The 20,156-nt window shown below is 41.1% G+C and overlaps 1 protein-coding gene and 1 long non-coding RNA gene across 2 annotated transcripts in view; both read left to right on the forward strand.

The window, feature by feature from the left end:
* LOC115923184 (deleted in malignant brain tumors 1 protein-like) overlaps positions 1–16,614 on the forward strand; it is a 34,514-nt gene extending 17,900 nt beyond the window's left edge. Inside the window, exons 5-7 of the mRNA XM_030983524.1 lie at positions 2,212–2,520; positions 10,938–11,207; positions 16,232–16,614. Of these exons, the coding sequence (XP_030839384.1) occupies positions 2,212–2,520; positions 10,938–11,207; positions 16,232–16,614 (962 nt within the window). The remainder of the gene's footprint in view (positions 1–2,211; positions 2,521–10,937; positions 11,208–16,231) is intronic.
* Positions 16,615–17,705: 1,091 nt separating this feature from the next.
* Positions 17,706–19,943, forward strand: LOC115923313. The gene is made up of 3 exons (XR_004063847.1): positions 17,706–17,780; positions 18,876–18,957; positions 19,856–19,943. It is a non-coding gene; the product is annotated as an uncharacterized LOC115923313 (long non-coding RNA).
* Positions 19,944–20,156: the final 213 nt, after the last annotated feature.

A 20,156-nucleotide genomic window follows, 5' to 3' on the forward strand; every position in this document is an offset into this window, starting at 1 on the left:
TCAGGTGCAACTTAATGTTTAAATATGGGACACACACGGCCAGGCACTAGTGTAGGAAATATTCAAATGTTAATCAGGTATATGACTAAATTACTTGTCTGTTGCCTCACGAAAAAAGTTTATATTTAGTCAGGCCTAAATTGAGTCGCAAAACAATTATTGTGTTAAAAGGAAAAAAACATATTGGATAACATTCGAATTACCAAATAACCAATACGATTGGAGAGCGAGTACTCGTTTTGTTTTTTCCTCAAAACTTACTCAACTATAATAACTGGCCCGGATACTTAAGCCTCTCCCAAAATGCAAGTATAGGCCTGATGTGTCCTTAGGGGCGTCGCTAGACCTTTTTCAGTGGGGGGGGGGGGGGGGGGGGATATAGAGGCCAACGATTACCGACAAAACAAGCCACCAATTACCAATTAAATGTTCCAATATCTACAAATTTAACCCTATAAACCCGGTGCCGAAGGCTAAATTGTTATGCGCAAATGGTCATTTTCGTCGACGACATAATACCAATTATTTTGTCAACTTAGTAAGCATCATAGCTATATATTTGAATGCAGGCGTGTAGCTAGGATCTTATTTTAGACTCTTAATCCCTGTTTGAATTCAGTTTCCCCATCCCCCGCGAAGCGCGGAAGCTTAGACGTTTCATTAAATTATTATAGATAGAAGACGATTTGTTGTATACTGTTCTCTACTCTTAACCCTAATTGTCTGAATTCAGTTTCTCCCCCTCTCGCGCGAAGCGCGGAAGCTTCGACGTTTCATTAAATTATTAGAAAAAGAAGACGATTCATTGTACCGACTCTAAATCATTTTAAAAAATGTTTCTTTTTCCGATAAAAAGTCACAGTTCGAAGAGGAAAAAATTGCTGGCCGACCGACATAAAAAATCCCACCGACTTCAACCCAACACACCCCCCCCTTTAGCGACGCTCCTGAATGTAGAGTGGTCTGAGCGGGTAGGCACATGGCGTGGTTCTAAACTTACAGAAACACCCTTATTTCATGATTGCGTGTGTTGAACTGCCCTGGGCTTTACAACTTTAAACCTCCAGGGTTTATTTTGCATATATAGGTATTTACATGTTCATTTAATATAATATAAGGAAATAATAAATATTCAAATATCATAGGTAAAAAATAAAGGATGAAGAACAGAGGAATGAAAACAAACAGATAGGAGAGAATGATCAAGCATAATTATGTGCACTAATCTATAAATGTGAATTAAAGTAGCCTGTTCACACTGCAGCTCTACAATAAAAAAGCATTTGTAGCCTTACTTTTAAGCAGTTGAAAAAATTAATGAAAGTTGGCCTACTTGAAGAAATCGTTGAATTGTAAGATATTCAGTTTATTTGTATTAAGTTAGACAAAGTATAGGTGTTAGAGTAACACACATTAAATACCTTTGGAAAAATAATACTCCAGGAACGTGAAAAACAACTTTTATTGTCACACATGCCTATAATCGGACATATTTAAAAACTGAAATGTGGCACCACCCAAAAAATATAATTCTGAGATCCTCCTTTGTCTTTAATTTGAACCTGGAAATAAATTCTTTGTTCCTCGTTTATGTCATCGCGGCGAAAAATTTCAGACTTTTCTTCTTTTGAGGAGCACATGCAGGCTCAGACAAATGTGCCAAAGAAGTTTTGTCTTCTTGTGTTCCTGGAAACAAAGTTTTGGGCAATAGTTTTCAAGTCCAGTTTATCTGTACGAGATTTATATATGTGTAATATTAAGCTTTGGTTGAGCTTTCTTTGGGTCATTGTACTTATCAGATAAGTTTTGATCCGTTTCAAGACAGAGAATGTTCTCTCGCAAGTTGCCGTTGTAACCGGGATGGTAAGGTAAATGTGAAGAAGGATGTGCACAAAAAATGTGCATTTTGAGAAATTGAAAGGCTGGTTATTTTGAGTGTTGAAACGGGTCGGGTCGATTCAACCAATTTAATATGCCTATACGTATAGCAATTACTGATTTAAAAAAAAAATCTTAACTTGTTATTGTTTGTCCAATTTCATTTAAACTTTCACCAATCTGTTTCTGTAATTTTGCTGCTTTCTTTTAAGGTATTTTCCTACAAAAGTTGGTCTTATATATTTGATAATGTATCTTTCTATATTTTTTGTTGCCAGATCGGCCACATTCAGACCACATACTGTATATACACCATTATTTTCTTTATATCAGTTCCTGTGCGTCTTGTTGATGGGGCTTCGCCCAATGAAGGGCGAGTCGAGGTGAACTACCAAGGAACATGGGGTACAATCTGTGATGACTCTTGGGATATCAACGACGCTACCGTTGTTTGTCGAATGCTAGGTTACCCTGGAGTCTCTTATGCATTGGTGCGCTTCGGAGAAACCACAGGGGATATCTTCCTCGACGACGTCGAATGTGAAGGGTCAGAAACGCACATCGCACAATGCACACATGGCGGCTATGGGATCCACAACTGTGATCATTCTAGAGACGTTGGTATTATATGCAGCGGAGCAGGTAAACTTACAATTTACGAAAACGTGACTATCAATTTAAAAAAAAAAGGAAAGTAAAAACGTGCATTTAAAATCTTCCCCGTATTAAAGGCGGCGACTTAAAGAGAAGGTTGAGTTCTGGATAGGTGAAAAAAAAAACATCAGAGACAAATTTTTCCTGAAAAGCATGGCTCTTCAAATACCTTCATATTTTAAATATGACATGTAACAGCTTAAAAATAAGGAACACGTTTTTATGCCTCTTGTTTTGTAGTCCCATAAACATCTTTCTGTGTACAGTACTACAGTGCTTGTTACTTTTATCAAGGCTGGGCCAAATTTCTTATCATGTTAATGATTCCAGAACCTTGCGGTACACACCACCATGAAGTACACATCAATATTTATATGCTACACGATCAACTTATTTTGATCGGTTCCACACCGTTTTTTTCACAATGCAATCGCATGACCAAAACTCTAATTAATCTTTCAAGGTAAAGACCAGTTTTGGAAACGCCCCCCTCTCAAAAAAAAAAATGAAATGGAAACTCTAATTATCAATCATGTGAAAGAATAAGTTTTGACCACTACGTGATAGTACAAACTTGAAAGGGAAACTGCCTACTAATTGATATATATCAGTTGTTTAGTTCATTAGAATCATTAATAATATAAAGATTGCTAAAAGTATTGATTTCTTTATTCTTGTATGTATTTATAATTTATAAACTGAATTGTATGAGTCTCCGGATTTTTTATTTAGTATGTTTTTATTTACAATAAACCAGAATTGATTTGATTTATTTTGATATTTGGTAAATTATTATATCTATCCGGACTGGATAGATATAGGGTAGTCCCATATGGCACTGGTTTTTTTTAACTATGACCAAATACCTAAATGGCCCTTTGAGAGCCTGAAACTTTTCAAAGATAAAGAATTAGAAATCAATTACAATTTTTTCTTGTAGCATGGACCTAGATTGACCTCCCATAGCTTAATGAAAAATTTTCAACATTGCTTTATGTGCATCGGCTATCCCTGAACAGCCAATTGTTTACGGAATTTTGTAACAAAATTGACATACCTTTTTGGTTGGAGCCGAAAAAAATATATACCCACTAACAATATGTTTTTTTTTCTATTGATGATTAATGAGCATGGGTGGATCTTAAAGAAAGTTAACAGTAATCTGAATTAACTCCTGTATTTTGATGGAACAGTGCAATTGAAAATGGTGTTTCGGACGTTACATCTTCCGTAAACAATGTAGACCCTCATTTAATCCACTAGAACAATAAATTAATGAGATTGTTTATGGTTTGAATAAGCTTATTAGTTACTCCAAGTCATTAAATTAAAAGAAAATATAATTTAATTGTAGTACCGCTTATACTAGAAATATACTCAAAATTTGAAAAAGTTGTCTCATTTTCCGTAAACAATTTTGTAACGTCCGAAACAACTTTCAATTTGAAGTAGCAAAAAAATATATGAACTGCACGACCTTTTTCTTGTAACATTTGTTAAACATTTCATGGCGGCTACCCACCCCGAAAAAGAAATTTGCAATACATCATTACAATACTATTTTATAGTTAAAACCAATTTTCCGTTAACAGTTGTAACGTCCGAAACAAATGTAACGTCCGAAACAAAAAATACCAAATAAATGATGATAATCCATATTTGAGGGTATCTGGAATGAATAAATCATTATGAAATGTGTTATTATAAGTCTTAACATAAGTCAAGACACAAATCAGGTCTTTCAAATCCAATAATTTTGTGTAAGCTCAAGAAGGGTGTTTCGGACGTTACACTATTTGATTGTTAACACATAGTTTGCAAATTTCAACTAATTATCGATCATATGTGCAAGTAACGGTTTCACAATGCACACTCCTGTTAAAAACACTATTTTGAGAATTTCATTTAGATCTAAATATAAGAATATGAAGAAATATGATGCAAAAAATGAAATTTTCCGTAAAATATCTGAATTTTCTGCAAATTGACTTATAAAACATCAAATATTGAAGCCACACATTGTGATGCAAGGCATGGCTGGCTGCTTTAGTATATCCTTAATTGTAATTTATCAGAAAAAATCTCAATAAAAGTGACTCATAAAAAATATTCAGCCATTTTAACAGCACTTTCTGGTATGCTGTTAGCACGTTTCGGACGTTACATTAAACTGTTAACAGACATTTTCATACTTTAACTAGTTCAAATGAGGGGCAAAGATAGATGTGAAAATAGCAAATTTCAATTTTTCAACCTCTCCTCTTGCTATTTACATTGCTGTGTATTTGCAAATCATCAGGTTTTCATTTTTACAGAGGTTGTTTCAAATTATGTCATATAACCAAAGATTGTATGGTCAATCTAAACTATTTGGTAGGTTACAAAAGCTCAAAATCACCCACTTAAGCAATACCCAGTGTATATGTACATGACACGGGTATTGATACACGTACATACAGTTGATAAAATCAAGCAAATTAAAATGTTTGTCTAAAAGTTTATGGGAAATATGGATATTCATTTGAAAATACCTTTTAAAAAGGGCACTCAGTACACGTAACTAATCTATGTAGAAAGTACATACCTCTATAAAAGAATAAGACATAACATTAATAACTTATTTCATGATCCTAAACATATAGTCAGGGACGGATCCAGGAATTTCTTCCCGGGGGGGGGGGGGGGGGGGCGCAGGGGGGGGGGGGGGGGGGTGAGAGGACATATAAATATTTTTGTATTGGTCCCAAAAAATCGCAACGACTCAGCCAGCCGCTGAATAAGCGGGGGGGGGGGGGGGGGGATTGGTAAGAGCACATTTATTTTTTTTGTTTTTTGCTCCCAAATATTTGAAAATCGCGCTGGCCGCAAATTCGCTCAGTGGGGCGGGTGGGGGAGGAGTACGGACTAATTTATTTTATTTTTTATTTTGGGGGGCCCGGGGGAAGGGGGGCACGTCCCTGTTTGCCAGTACATTTTGGGCGAATTTGGGGCTGATTTCAACATTTTTGTTTTGGCCGGGGGGGGGGGGGGTACATGCCCCCTGAGCCCCCCCCCCCCTGGATCCACCACTGGTAGTATCTTCCTCAAATGTATGCATACATACAAAATGTATAAGCTAGTGTAAAATATAAATGGGCTGTCCGTTTTTATTTTCCCTCTACGAAATGTCAAAGTTGGGGGTGCGGCGCTGCGGCCTTATCGCCGGTAAATACGGTACATGTTTAACCTACACTGTATACTGTTTGTCACCTGTGATATCGGCACAGCAAGAGTTAAGATCTATCAACCAACCAACCAACCAACCAACCAACCAACCAACCAACCAATCAATCCATCCATTCATCAATCGGTCATCAAGTAAATAAATAAATAAATACTTATTTAAGAGCATTACAAAATGTTGTCGTTTGAAACAGCCTACTAATACAAATAGTGGTAAAGGATGATTGTTACTACAGTAGTATTATAACCTAAAACATACACAATTTGAAAATACATCTGAAATGTCTCATTCTTGAGATGTACATAAATTAGGATTCACCTATTTCTTATTACTTACAGGACTGGGGGTACTTTTTCATAGTTTTACTTTTAAAAAGATTTGTCAATGTTTTGCTTACATACATGTATGTGTTAGTGATATTATTGAATGACACACTATATAGTTGAAGGACATTAGCAAGCTGATTAAACATCTATTGTAGAGTTTATAGAAATTGATGATCTCATTGAAATGTTAACATTGTGTAACATCCGAAACAAAACATAGCATGCATGTACATTTCACACTGTTGTTCATAACATGCAATAAAGAGTATGTTTCTAAGTGAATTTTCTAAGGAGTTTTGATGACGACAATTGCTATTAGCTTCATATTTCACTGTTGGATCACATAAGCACTTTTAAATACCGGTACACGTTCTTGAAATGAATAATATACCTTACAAATACCTTATAAATTGAGTGGTCGATGAAGACAAACTTGGTATACATGTACGGTATGTGCTAAACTAATTAAAACTGAAGAAAAAAATCAATAAATGTTACAGAGGTATTATTCTGCAAACAATTAATGTAAATGAGGTCAATAATACCTAAAGAAAAGCAATTAACTTGGATAAAGTTATGATGTTAACAGTGTGTAACGTCCGAAACATCAGTGGTGTGACATATGAAAATTATTATGCAATGCACTGGTTCCCAATTTTTTTGGCATGTATTTACCTTATATCATCAGTTGTTATAATAAAATAAGTTTGACCTATGAAAAAGTATTTTACCTATTGAAATTAAAACTTGTTATTGTCAAAACCCAAATTTAGAGCTATTTTTCACTTTCAAGGTATACATAATCTGTATTTTTTAAGATAGAAACTCAAAAATTTGCATGAATAATCTCTGAAACATATTCTTAAAGACCCAACATATTTAAAGGTGTAGTTAATAGTAAATGAGTTTTATATCACAGTTATTAGATATGCTATAGTTCACAATAAAATTGTAAGAACTCATAGTATTCATATCTGGTGAATAAATAAGGACATAGATTAAGCTCCAAAATTTGCATTTCTCATAAATATGAATAGTCCTGATCCTAAAAATACACGTTTGAAGTAAGCAAACATAATTTCATTTTTGACCCTTTTGTGGACACATTTGGTATATGTTAAAAAAAACCAGTGCCATATACATCTGTATGTGTACAGTGCATGTAACCTTACCAAGAATGGGCCAAATTTGTTATCATGTTGATGTTTCCAGAACCTTGCAGTACACACCAATACTTATATGCTAGATGATCAAATTTTTCTGATCGATTCCCCAACGTTTCTTTCATAATGCAATCGCATGAAAATGACTTGTCTATATTTTTTAAAGCGGCTACTGAAAGAAAATGCTTGTGAATCATATACTTAAAAGCACGAAATTCATCATTTTCTACTTCGCAGGTTTAATTTCAATTGTGATTATATTTTGTATACCATCATCCTAATGTTATTGCTTAAAGCCCCAGTCCCATATAAAGCCGGACCAGCACGGACGAGCACGGACCACTCCGGACCATCCCGGACCATGGTCTGGGGTGATCCGGGATGGTCCGGGATGTTTTGTTCAAAAAAGTGTGATGCTTTAAAAGCTACAGTCCCATATACGTCCCGGACCGTCCCGGACCATCCCGGACCCCATCCGGGGTGATCCGGGATTCGGTCCGTGTTGACACCGTGTTGGCACCGGGGTGGTCCTGGATGGTCCTGGATGGTCCTGGATGGTCCTGGATGGTCCTGGGCGGTCAATAACTCACTCCCGGACTGCCACGGATCAACACGGACCGCCCCGGCGCCACTACGGATGACCCCGGACCCAGCACGGTGGCTACACGGATCACCCCGGATCAAACTATTGTCCCGGACCGTCCCGGACCACCCCGGCAGTTTTTGACCGTCAAAAACATCCGGGGTCGACTCCCGGACCGCCCGGGACCATCCAGGACCATCCAGGACCATCCAGGACCATCTAGGACCACCCCGGTGCCAACACGGGACGGGACGTATATGGGACTGTAGCTTGAGCTACAGTCCCATATACGTCCCGGACCGTCCCGGACCATCCCGGACCCCATCCGGGGTGATCCGGGATTCGGTCCGTGTTGACACCGTGTTGGCACCGGGGTGGTCCTGGATGGTCCTGGATGGTCCTGGATGGTCCTGGGCGGTCCGGGAGTCGACCCCGGATGTTTTTGACGGTCAAAAACTGCCGGGGTGGTCCGGGACGGTCCGGGACAATAGTTTGATCCGGGGTGATCCGTGTAGCCACCGTGCTGGGTCCGGGGTCATCCGTAGTGGCGCCGGGGCGGTCCAGGATCACCCCGGATGGGGTCCGGGATGGTCCGGGACGGTCCGGGACGCGCGTTTCCGTTTTACACCCTGCCCTAGGCTTTTCTCCAATAAAATTTTACAAACCGACTGGTATTCGGAGTCTAGTCGTCCACATCTTGCCTCGGCGCTCTGCACACCACCAGAACTCTGAAAACGTCACGTAGCGCTAGCTAACTCTCTATACTAGTTGATCTTCCTAGTCGTATCATTTATTTTTATCCATTAATACGCAATACTCTAAGAGCGTGAGGATGCGTGATCAGCTCGCAAAATTTAGCCCAGCGATAACAAAACAATAATATATCGGGAAAACCGTCTTGAACAAGAAGACCCTCGCATCCCCAATTGAAATTGTACATAAGCTTTGGCTTCGCTATTCTTGACGTCGATATTAAGCTACAGTCCCATATACGTCCCGGACCGTCCCGGACCATCCCGGACCCCATCCGGGGTGATCCGGGATACGGTCCGTGTTGACACCGTGTTGGCACCGGGGTGGTCCTGGATGGTCCTGGATGGTCCTGGATGGTCCTGGATGGTCCTGGGCGGTCCGGGAGTCGACCCCGGATGTTTTTGACTGTCAAAAACTGCCGGAGTGGTCCGGGACGGTCCGGGACAATAGTTTGATCCGGGGTGATCCGTGTAGCCACCGTGCTGGGTCCGGGGTCATCCGTAGTGGCGCCGGGGCGGTCCGTGTTGATCCGTGGCAGTCCGGGAGTGAGTTATTGACCGCCCAGGACTATCCAGGACCATCCAGGACCATCCAGGACCATCCAGGACCACCCCGGTGCCAACACGGTGTCAACACGGACCGAATCCCGGATCCCCCCGGATGGGGTCCGGGATGGTCCGGGACGTATATGGGACTGTAGCTTTTAAAGCATGACACTTTTTTGAACAAAACATCCCGGACCATCCCGGATCACCCCAGACCATGGTCCGGGATGGTCCGGAGTGGTCCGTGCTCGTCCGTGCTGGTCCGGCTTTATATGGGACTGGGGCTTTAACAAACTTAGACTTCGGATACAGCATGTTTCGTGTAATTTCTTGACGAAAAGCCTAGGGCAGGGTGTAAAACGGAAACGCGCGTCCGGGACATATATGGGACTGTAGCTTAAAAGCATCACACTTTTTTTGAACAAAACATCCCGGACCATCCCGGATCACCCCAGACCATGGTCCGGGATGGTCCGGAGTGGTCCGTGCTCGTCCGTGCTGGTCCGGCTTTATATGGGACTGGGGCTTAAAAGGATGGGCTTAAAGGATGGTCCGGGATGGTCCGGGATCATCCGTAGGGGCGCCGGGGTGATCCGGGGTCAATAACTCACTCCCGGACTGCCACGGATCAACACGGACCGCCCCGGCGCCACTACGGATGACCCCGGACCCAGAACGGTGGCTACACGGATCACCCCGGATCAAACTATTGTCCCGGACCGTCCCGGACCACCCCGGCAGTTTTTGACTGTCAAAAACATCCGGGGTCCACTCCTGGACCGCCCATCCCGGTGCCAACACGGTGTCAACACGGACCGAATCCCGGATCACCCCGGATGGGGTCCGGGATGGTCCGGGACGGTTCGGGACGGTCCGGGACGTATATGGGACTGTAGCTTTAAGGAACTTGCTATAGTAAGGCGTACGATCTATCGCCTCCTTAAGCTACAGTCCCATATACGTCCCGGACCGTCCCGGACCATCCCGGACCCCATCCGGGGTGATCCGGGATTCAGTCCGTGTTGACACCGTGTTGGCACCGGGCTGGTCCTGGATGGTCCTGAATGGTCCTGGATGGTCCTGGATGGTCCTGGGCGGTCCTGGAGTCGACCCCGGATGTTTTTGACGGTCAAAAACTGCCGGGGTGGTCCGGGACGGTCCGGGACAATAGTTTGATCCGGGGTGATCCGTGTAGCCACCGTGCTGGGTCCGGGGTTATCCGTAGTGGCGCCGGGGCGGTCCGTGTTGATCCGCGGCAGTCCGGGAGTGAGTTATTGACCCCGGATCACCCCGGCGCCCCTACGGATGATCCCGGACCCAGCACGGTGGCGAAACGGATCACCCTGGACCAGCACGGGATGATCCGTGTTGGCACCGGGATGGTCCGCTGTCATCCGTGTTGGCACCGTGTTGGCACCGGGGTGGTCCGGGACGGTCCGTGGCGGCTCAGTGCTGGGTCTGGAATGATCTGTACTGCTGCCGGGGCTATGCCCGGACGGTCCGGGGCGGTCCGTAGTGGTACCGTGTTGGGTCCGGGGAGACGGTCGGCGGTTGCGATTTTTTTTAACAAAACATCCCGGACCATCCCGGATCACCCCAGACCATGGTCCGGGATGGTCCGGAGTGGTCCGTGCTCGTCCGTGCTGGTCCGGCTTTATATGGGACTGGGGCTTTAACATGAATTGGCCAAATTATTATCTAAAGCCATGGCTGTAACATTGTTTGGGTAATTTTTGTTTCCTTATTTCGTAATAATGATTTAAACAATCTTAATGAAATCCATTTCGTTCATTTTGTGATTTCCACTTGCAGCTAAACTCAAGGTTCGCCTCGTAGACGGACCGGATGAGAGCCAAGGTCGTATTGAGTTGTTCTACTTCGGGTCATGGGGTACTGTCTGCCATTACAGCTGGACCTCGTTGGACTCAGAAGTGGTCTGCAGAATGTTAGGATTCGTCGGGGCTATAGCATATTCAACCTCCTCATCATACGGACGTGGGACAGGGGAAGTGTTACTACGTTGGCCGAGATGCTCTGGAAAAGAATCGAGTCTTCTTGAGTGTGATCCATATTATGATCTGGGTAACACTAGGTGTGGACATACATACGATCTCGGAGTTTCATGCTTAAAAATGGGTAAGAATTAAACCATATTTAATAGTCAAGAATTTCGAGAGGATTTCCCAAGGTATAACAACACTAAAAGTCACGTACCGCCCCTATGTGTACAATAGCGAAACAATTAAAATGAGCAAGAGTGAGGGGACAGTCGAGTATAGAAGCAACGTACAACAAAAAGAAGAAGTAGAAAACCCTGAAATAAACCATACCCCTACGCTAAGCCTACGACCCTCTCTCATGGCGTTTCACTAAAGCTACAGTCCCATATACGTCCCGGAACGTCCCGGACCATCCCGGACCCCATCCGGGGTGATCCGGGATTCGGTCCGTGTTGACACCGTGTTGGCACCGGGGTGGTCCTGGATGGTCCTGGATGGTCCTGGATGGTCCTGGATGGTCCTGGGCGGTCCGGGAGTCGACCCCGGATGTTTTTGACGGTCAAAAACTGCCGGGACAATAGTTTGATCCGGGGTGATCCGTGTAGCCACCGTGCTGGGTCCGGGGTCATCCGTAGTGGCGCCGGGGCGGTCCGTGTTGATCCGTGGCAGTCCGGGAGTGAGTTATTGACCGCCCAGGACCGCCCAGGACCATCCAGGACCATCCAGGACCACCCCGGTGCCAACACGGTGTCAACACGGACCAAATCCCGGATCACCCCGGATGGGGTCCGGGATGGTCCGGGACGGTCCGGGACGTATATGGGACTGTAGCTTAAAAGCATCACACTTTTTTGAACAAAACATCCCGGACCATCCCGGATCACCCCAGACCATGGTCCAGGATGGTCCGGAGTGGTCCGTGCTCGTCCGTGCTGGTCCGGCTTTATATGGGACTGGGGCTTAAACTACAAGCATTCACAAGACGCCCTTATGTTTTTGTTGGTGAATAGGACCAGGATCTCTGGGCCTCGGGTTAGGGTCAACATCACCTGCCAATATATGACGTAATTGCATTCAGTACCTATAGAGCAGACAGCTTAGCTGAGAACAATTATGAAAGGACAAAGCAGATCCATTGTTCAACTGATAATGGAGTGTCCAAAACTGTATTGTCAGTAGAGTCAAGGATGAGCAAACTTGAGTATGGTGCACTTACAACTTGGCCGGACGAAGTGTAGTGTAGATTTCAAGAAACAAGTTTGAAATGCCAGAAATTATACCACTTTTCCAACGTTTCTAGGAGGCACCAAATCACTCAACAGGAGTCAAGCAAGGGCTTCATAATAATGTTTGAACAATCCATGTTAAATTAAAACTCAGTTCTCGTTCTCCCTCATTTAACTGATCTAACCTCCTTCTAGAGCTTTCGCAATTATACATTTTCTTTTTGTTTTGTATCTTTCTTTCTTTTTACCTTCTACTATTCAAGTTCCTCCATTTTTCCTCTCTTTTAATTTCCCCCCCTAAAATTCGATAATCTTTTTGCTACATATTTTGTATATTTATTGATTTTCTGAGTATACTTTGTTCAAGTTGTATTGTCAAACAGCATCTGAGGAACTAAAACTTCAACAAGCTCTGCTACAAGCTAGTTCCTCTTTTCTCGTGCTATTTCTTTTATATTTGTTGTTTCATTACTTTTTAAAAAAAATATACTTTATATTCATTGTATTATGTTTTGCATGAGAAATAAAATCATTTGAATTTGAAGAAGAAAGATACAGAACAACTGCATTTTGTAGAAAGCATGTTTAGCATGTCCTGTCCAGCAGTCCAGTACTTAATCTGATTATGTAAACATACCTTCCACAAAAGCAAAGATACAAACAAAATATATCAAAAACATACTTTTAAAGAATATTTATCAACAGCAGGTTGATTTACGAAGATTTTCCTTATGCATTTTTTTTTATACCATATCCGGACACCTACCCCTGGACATCCACACGACGGATAACCACCCCCAGTCAACTCCCCCTAGGACAACTTCCCCCTAGGGCAACCACCCTCTAAGACGACTACCCGTGGGACAGCTGTCCCCCGGACAACTACCCCCTGAACAACTACCCCCTAGAACAACTGCCCCCGGACTATTACCACCCGGAGAAATACCCCGGATCAACTAACCCCTGGGAAAGTTGTCCGGGGGGAGTTGTCCTAGGGGGTAGTTGTCTGGGGGTATTTGTCTGGGGGTAGTTGTCCGGGGGTAGTTGTTCCGATAGGGGGTGGATGTCCAGGGGGTAGGTGTCCTAGAACCCTTTAAACACTCCTCAACGCAGGGAACGATGAGGGCACTATATTTACTGTACGTTATAAGCTGTTTTCTAAGTATTTGCTGGCAGTTCTCGGTGTTCACAATTTGTGTTTTTATCTGAAACACGGGGCATCCAAATACAAAGCGACGACAGCCCCCCCCCCCCTCCCACTCCGTGAACGGAGGGATACCATGCGTGTTAACAAAATGTCCGGTAAAGGGGTACTTTTTTACGCACCAAAGTCCGGCTCGTAGTACACAAAAATCCGGCCCGTATTGACTTGAAACACCGGACTTAGGGGGGTGATTTCAAAAGGAGGGAACATGCATATGCGTACCCTAAATAACACTGAGTAAAGGGGGGGGGGACGCACGCAATACCGATGCGCATGGGCGTAAATCCTTACGTAATACCTATTGTTCAGGAGGGATCAATGAATAGATCATCCCCCCCCCCTGAACAATAGGTATCAATTGCAGATTTACGCCCGTGCCGATGCGCATTCCGCGTGCCAATTTTTTAATATTTATTTGTATCTTATCTACCATGAAACCTCCCGGGAAGCCCTTTGGCGTTAATTTGAACACGTTATTTGACATTCATACAAATATATACAGTTAGCAATAGGATTAGCCCTGTAAATTATGAACACAATATGTAACTAGACTTTAATTCGTCACTTTGACGAATTAGGTGATACGTATGCTCATGTGTAACATAATAAAGAACGCATTTTCACGATTTCATATTTCGTTTACTACTCCCATTATGGTCTATCCATGAGTCAAGTTTCAACTGTAGGGCAGAGGGAGACAGACCAAGAGAATAAGAGGGACGCAAGGCAAGAGAGAGAGAGAGAGAGAGGAAGAGGGTGAAAGAGAAGAGAGATAGATAGATGCAGAGACAGACCAAAAAAGGAGAGGGGCAGAACATGAGAGGAGAAGTAAAAGAGCAAGAGAGAGGAGAGAGAGAGAGAGAGATGCAATTGAGAACAATGCCTTCCAGATGACCATGATTGAAAGTGGTATAGCGCCCCCTTCAGGTATCCGATTGAGGATTGTTATATATGATAATTGACATGTCACCTTTGATTGAATTTTTGACTATGATAACGTCATGATAATGTTAGATAGTCTACATAAATCTCGTGGAAACTTGTCTCAGCTACAACATACTCAAAAATCAACAAAATCCAAGCAGAAATATCGGCGATATTGCTCAAAACACAGGAATGTAGAATCCACATTTGAGAAAAAGTCATCTCCCATAGGGATTAAACGCAAAAAGTAATGGATTAAGTGAAAATAGGGTAATAATAAAGAAAATAGGGTTGTTTATTACATTATTTGCGATTCTACGTGTTTTAATACTCAAAGGAGATGGTACAGTGAAAGGTCAAAAAATAAAGTGAAGACAAATATTGTTGGAGACACCCGGACTCGAACCATGGATCTCGAGGATGGAGGTCAAGTGCGTTACCGATATACCAAAACATTTCCCATAGCGATTACACGTAAACGGGAAATGGAATTATCAAATCCTACTTTGCAAGTGAAATATGAGCATAATCCCGGCATCTGATCGAAAAATGAAAGGCAAACGTGTGATAGATTATTGTCTCAGCTACAACATATTCGAAGCTCAGCAAAAACTAAGCTAAGACAACGGAGATTTTGCTCGTGAAAGACAAGAGTGTAGAATCCAGTTTTGAGAAAAAGTCATGTCCCATAGAGAATACACGCAAAATGTGAAGAATTGACATGCCTCCTTTAATTGCAAAAATACGCCATGATGCCTTTGTCAAAATGAAAAATTGTGGACGCTAGATTTGTAGAAAATTGTTTCAGCTAGAACATATCGAAATTTGAAAGAAAATCAATCAATATTTACAGAGATACAATCAATTTTTGAAAAAATTGCTGACGTCATAACATGCAAATTAAATCTGTGAGTTTGGAGGACATTATGGTGACGTCATGAGTTAATTGAGGGTCAAATGAGACATGAAATCATATTTACGACTCATAATCTATCTAAATATGAAAAAATATTGGTAGTTCTTATCTATTCTGAAGGGAAACAAAGAATTTTGTATAGGCATGTTTTTGCTCATGTATTGTGGATAAAGATAACGCAGGTCCGCGCGCACTGTCAACTTTGACGGACGCTCATTGCGTTATTAAAAGATGAACAAGTTATCAAAATGCTTGGAAAAATGTGCCAAATAAGATGATAGAGAAAATCCGGCGATACTATGTTGCAAAATGCTAGTACGCGCAAAAAACGCGCGCGCATGCGCGTGAGCGTGATTTTTTGTCAAATGCTCCATATGGCCTGAAACGTATGCAAAAAAAATTTGGGATGATTTAGAGCATTTTAAATTTTTGCGCGCGCGTAAACGCGCGGACAAACGCGCACGCGCTAATTTGCGCACGTTTATTGACCTGAAATTGACCGGACGGATATTGATCTTATTCATGATAAATATGAATGAAAAATTACTTTCCGTTATGAAGATATGATCATAAGTTGATTTTCACAAAATGGCGCCTGGATGACGTCACAATGACTTTGAGTCTTTGAAAAGTCACGCAGTTCTAATTTAGACTAAGATCCATTATCATTGAAAGTTTCATGCCAATGGCTTTATTCAGTCTTGAGATATTCTGCGAACAAAATCGAGGAAGAATACTAGGAATAAAAATCTTGACGAAATCAATAGGTGATACGTAGACTTCGTTACGTATCACCTAATAACCCTTACCTTGATATTGTTGTCACATTATTTCAGATGATCTTCGGGTTCGTTTGGTCGGCGGAAAATCTGACAAAGAAGGCCGTGTTGAGATTTTATACCTTGGTACTTGGGGGACAGTGTGTGATGACAACTGGGACCTAAGTGATGCAAACGTAGTTTGCCGAATGCTCGGCTACGAACGGGCGGAGAACTTCTCCTGCTGCGCTGCCTTTGGACCAGGACCTGGACCTATTGTTCTGGATGAAGTGGAATGCGAGGGTACAGAAGCAAACATAGGCCATTGTCGAAGAAGTGACTACGAAGCCCATGACTGTGATCACTCGGAGGATGTTGGTGTCTTGTGCATCGGACATGGTAATTGCAGTTTAAACACAACACAAAACGAGACAGAACAAGAACAGCAACAACAACGTTAATATATTACTAGCAATTAATTGTTGTTTAATATGAAATTTTATTTCCGTTAAATAGATTTTGTTTATCCCAAGGAATTCTTCAAGACAATTCTGCATTGTATTTCAAAAAACACCGTGTACGTAGTCCTTAAAATAACTTGTGTGGATCTTTCGGCAAAAGTTATGAAAATAATTATTTAGGAAAGAATAATCTTAATGCTCTACACAGAGAATGGTTATTGAAACGTTATGACTCTTCTTTCAGTCCACACCAGTCGACGCCAATGACTATAAGCAATATGCTTCGGGAAACTTGTACATGTATATACACTTCTGTCTGTTTCACCATGCGAACCTACACAACTCGTAAATTGCAAAGGCAGGTCATCTGGGCTGACCGTCAGTTCTGTCGATCTGCTACTGGTACCCTGTAAACCAGTACTACCTGTTCCAGGGCCGGGCTGTCAGCTGCTATTTAAAACCAACATCTCTTTTAGAGCTCACGAGGGGTCTGATTAGGAGGGTAGCTGGATACTCCGGTAGAAATAAACAAACAGAAATATACCTCTAAGGGCGTATGAGCTCATTGAAGAGCCATCGTCCATCCAGCTGCATACAGTATTGTAAACAGTCTGAGGACGATATACATATATACCGTTTTGATACGCAGTCAGGTAGAACATCTACTCCTCTAGACTTTTCGCAAATAGATTGTTTGAACCATTTATAAAAAGGGCAAATAGCATCGGAGATAAAGTTTCTCCTTGTCGCACACCAATGTTACAATCAAATAAAGAATAAAGATTTTTCTGAACCTAAAAGTACACATGAGTTACCCTGAGCGTACATATGCTTAATTACATGGAAATAGTTACCATCGACATTATTTTAAAGTATTTTATTCTAAAGAGAACTCTTGTCAACCAAATCAAATGCCTTCTTGTAGTCAATACATGCACAATAAACCCGTCGGATAGTTTCAGTAAACGAATCACATGTTACCGCGTTTCACCGATCATTTGATTAGGATATACGAGTGAGTTGTAAAATAATTAATTGACGATATGCATGTAACTAAAGGCCTGATTTATCTTCATTCATTGAATTAACAGAATTGAGCCAGGAATCCTCTACAACCATGACAACGAATGGCAGTAAGATTGGTCTATCCCAGCCTGCCACATATGGTCAGTTCAGTTTCAAGTTATTATATTAGCCTACAAATGCTTACCATGTATATATCATTAACTTTTATTAAATTCTACTAAATGTTATATATTCCATTCATTTCCATTGTGTCTTGGACGGATTTAATTATAAGTCAGTAACACGATCGCGAACACTCCCGACGGACCATCCTAAGGCAATTAGCTTTGTGTGTTACCTATTAATGACCGTGGTGCATGACAATCACTTATTGCGTAATCAGAACATAATTTCTTATTGATTATAAAACGATTAGGTATTGAAATTCTCCTCAAGTTCATTTATTGAAAGTTTCTCCCCTCGTGGCCAGTGTATTATTGACACCGGTCGGTGAAAGAAAATGTTCACTTGACGAGTGATACAATGGACTTGAAAAAAGATTTGAAATATAAGACGATGTAAATGTAAAAAATATGTTGTTCAATACTAGGGGAATGACATCACAAACAGACATCACGAATAAACGTTCGATAGTGATCTCCATAAAGTTTTTTACCTCTTTAAAATGACATAAACATTGTTTGGTTTTCTTCAGACTTATTGTGTATTTTTTTCTGATTTGTTTTTATTTTATAAAAAGCAGCTTGTGGTAAAAAAGATTTGTTTTTTCTTTGTTCGCTTTTACTAGAAGTATGCAATATATAAACTTCGAAGTATAAAACAAATATAAGAAAATAAATATGGAGAGTTTCAATGAAACATTTTTATAGTTCAACAAAATACATTTATTTTGGGTCCTGTCGGACAGTGATAGATGTTTTTATATGAAGAGAATTTGGAAAAAAACTGCTATAATTACGAGGTACACAGTCTGTTCCAATTGTATTTAATTATTTAGGATCAGTTATTATTCTAGTTTCCAGTAACCAGTTAGTTGCAATTGTTGTAAATGTTTAATACAACGATACGAATAACATTAATATATACATGTACAATGTTCACATTGTTATAGGTCTATCAGAATTGGGGTTTCGTACGGTTCCTAAACATTCCTTCCTTTATACGATGCACATTGATGTGCTCTTTGTATGTTGGCGGTTGATTAAAAAAAAATGCCAATATCATTTCTTTCCCAGGTTTAATAGGGTTCCTCTCTGTTGCAGTTATTGGTATCCTGTTGGGTTGTATCATCGTGACAGTAATGATGCGGAAGTATAGGTATGTATCATAGCAAAGCACGTTACATTGAGAATTCATCTAGCTTGTTATTATTTTGTAGAATAATGTGAAAGTTGAGTGCTGTTATTGTTAAACATTTGTTTGTGAGCTTTGCTCGTTTTTGTCAAGTTAAGTTGGCAGACTATTGTATGGCACCTAAAAGAGATGACTCTTCGCTTAATACTCTTATTTTCGAAACAATACGAGTTAAACTTAAAAGTCTCGGCCGCGTTTTCAATAAACTTCAAAGACATTTTTAAACAGATGTTACTACGTTCACTCGTTTGCACACAGTATGAGCCCGTTTGGCAACATTCTCCAGAACGTAGTGAAAACTAGTTTGGTATGATGGGGGCTTAACTCAGACAGAATCTTAGAATATCAACTAAACCTTTAATAGGGTAAAATCCTTACCACCAATGCCCTTTACCAATGCAAAGACCTTTCTCTATGCAAAAACATAAGAGATAGTTAAACATTGTCGTGATTGAAAAATTTAATGAATACAGGCCCTGGACTTCACTTTCGAGATATAATATTCATTATAATGTGTGCAGTTCACTATAGCTCTGTGCATTTCCGTGTGCAGTGCATGCACAGCTGACTTAATTTCAACAAGACTGACAAAGTCGATTTCCTTCTAAATGGTGATTACAAAACCTGTATTATACACCGATTCCCTTCTTCTAAATAATCAACCTTATTTCAATTGCCCCCAGACAGTTTCTTCCACAATGTCAATTTCATTCATTTATACATGTATTTTAAAATAAAAATTCAGGTAACTAGAGAAAATGCTAACTCTCTTTCACTGTCATCTTGTCACTGTTAAATGCAGTTAAGAAATATGATATGGTTTATTTATCTGTCATGTTTAATTGGGTCTCTACATCTGCAGGAGATCAGCAAAAGAAGCTAGTAGTCAGCAACAAGGGAAGTATCCTCAGACAGCCAATCAGAACTGTTACAACGGACCACAACAGGATGGGGAAGCTTTACATGGAACTTGACGCTGCCCCTCACAAGCTACCAAAAGGATCTTCACGTGATCGGGGTGAAGTATTCGAAACGCCACGACCTGCTGACAAGGAAGATGCTTACGAAAATATGAAGATCTAAGAAGAAGGGGGAACATTTTAATGATAAATCTACCATTACTCTTCTTTCCCCACTCTAACTCTCCCCTCTCCATCTCTCTA

The sequence above is a fragment of the Strongylocentrotus purpuratus genome, unplaced genomic scaffold (genome assembly GCF_000002235.5).
Source record: "Strongylocentrotus purpuratus isolate Spur 01 unplaced genomic scaffold, Spur_5.0 spur5_scaffold_13, whole genome shotgun sequence".
NCBI lineage: Eukaryota > Metazoa > Echinodermata > Echinoidea > Camarodonta > Strongylocentrotidae > Strongylocentrotus > Strongylocentrotus purpuratus.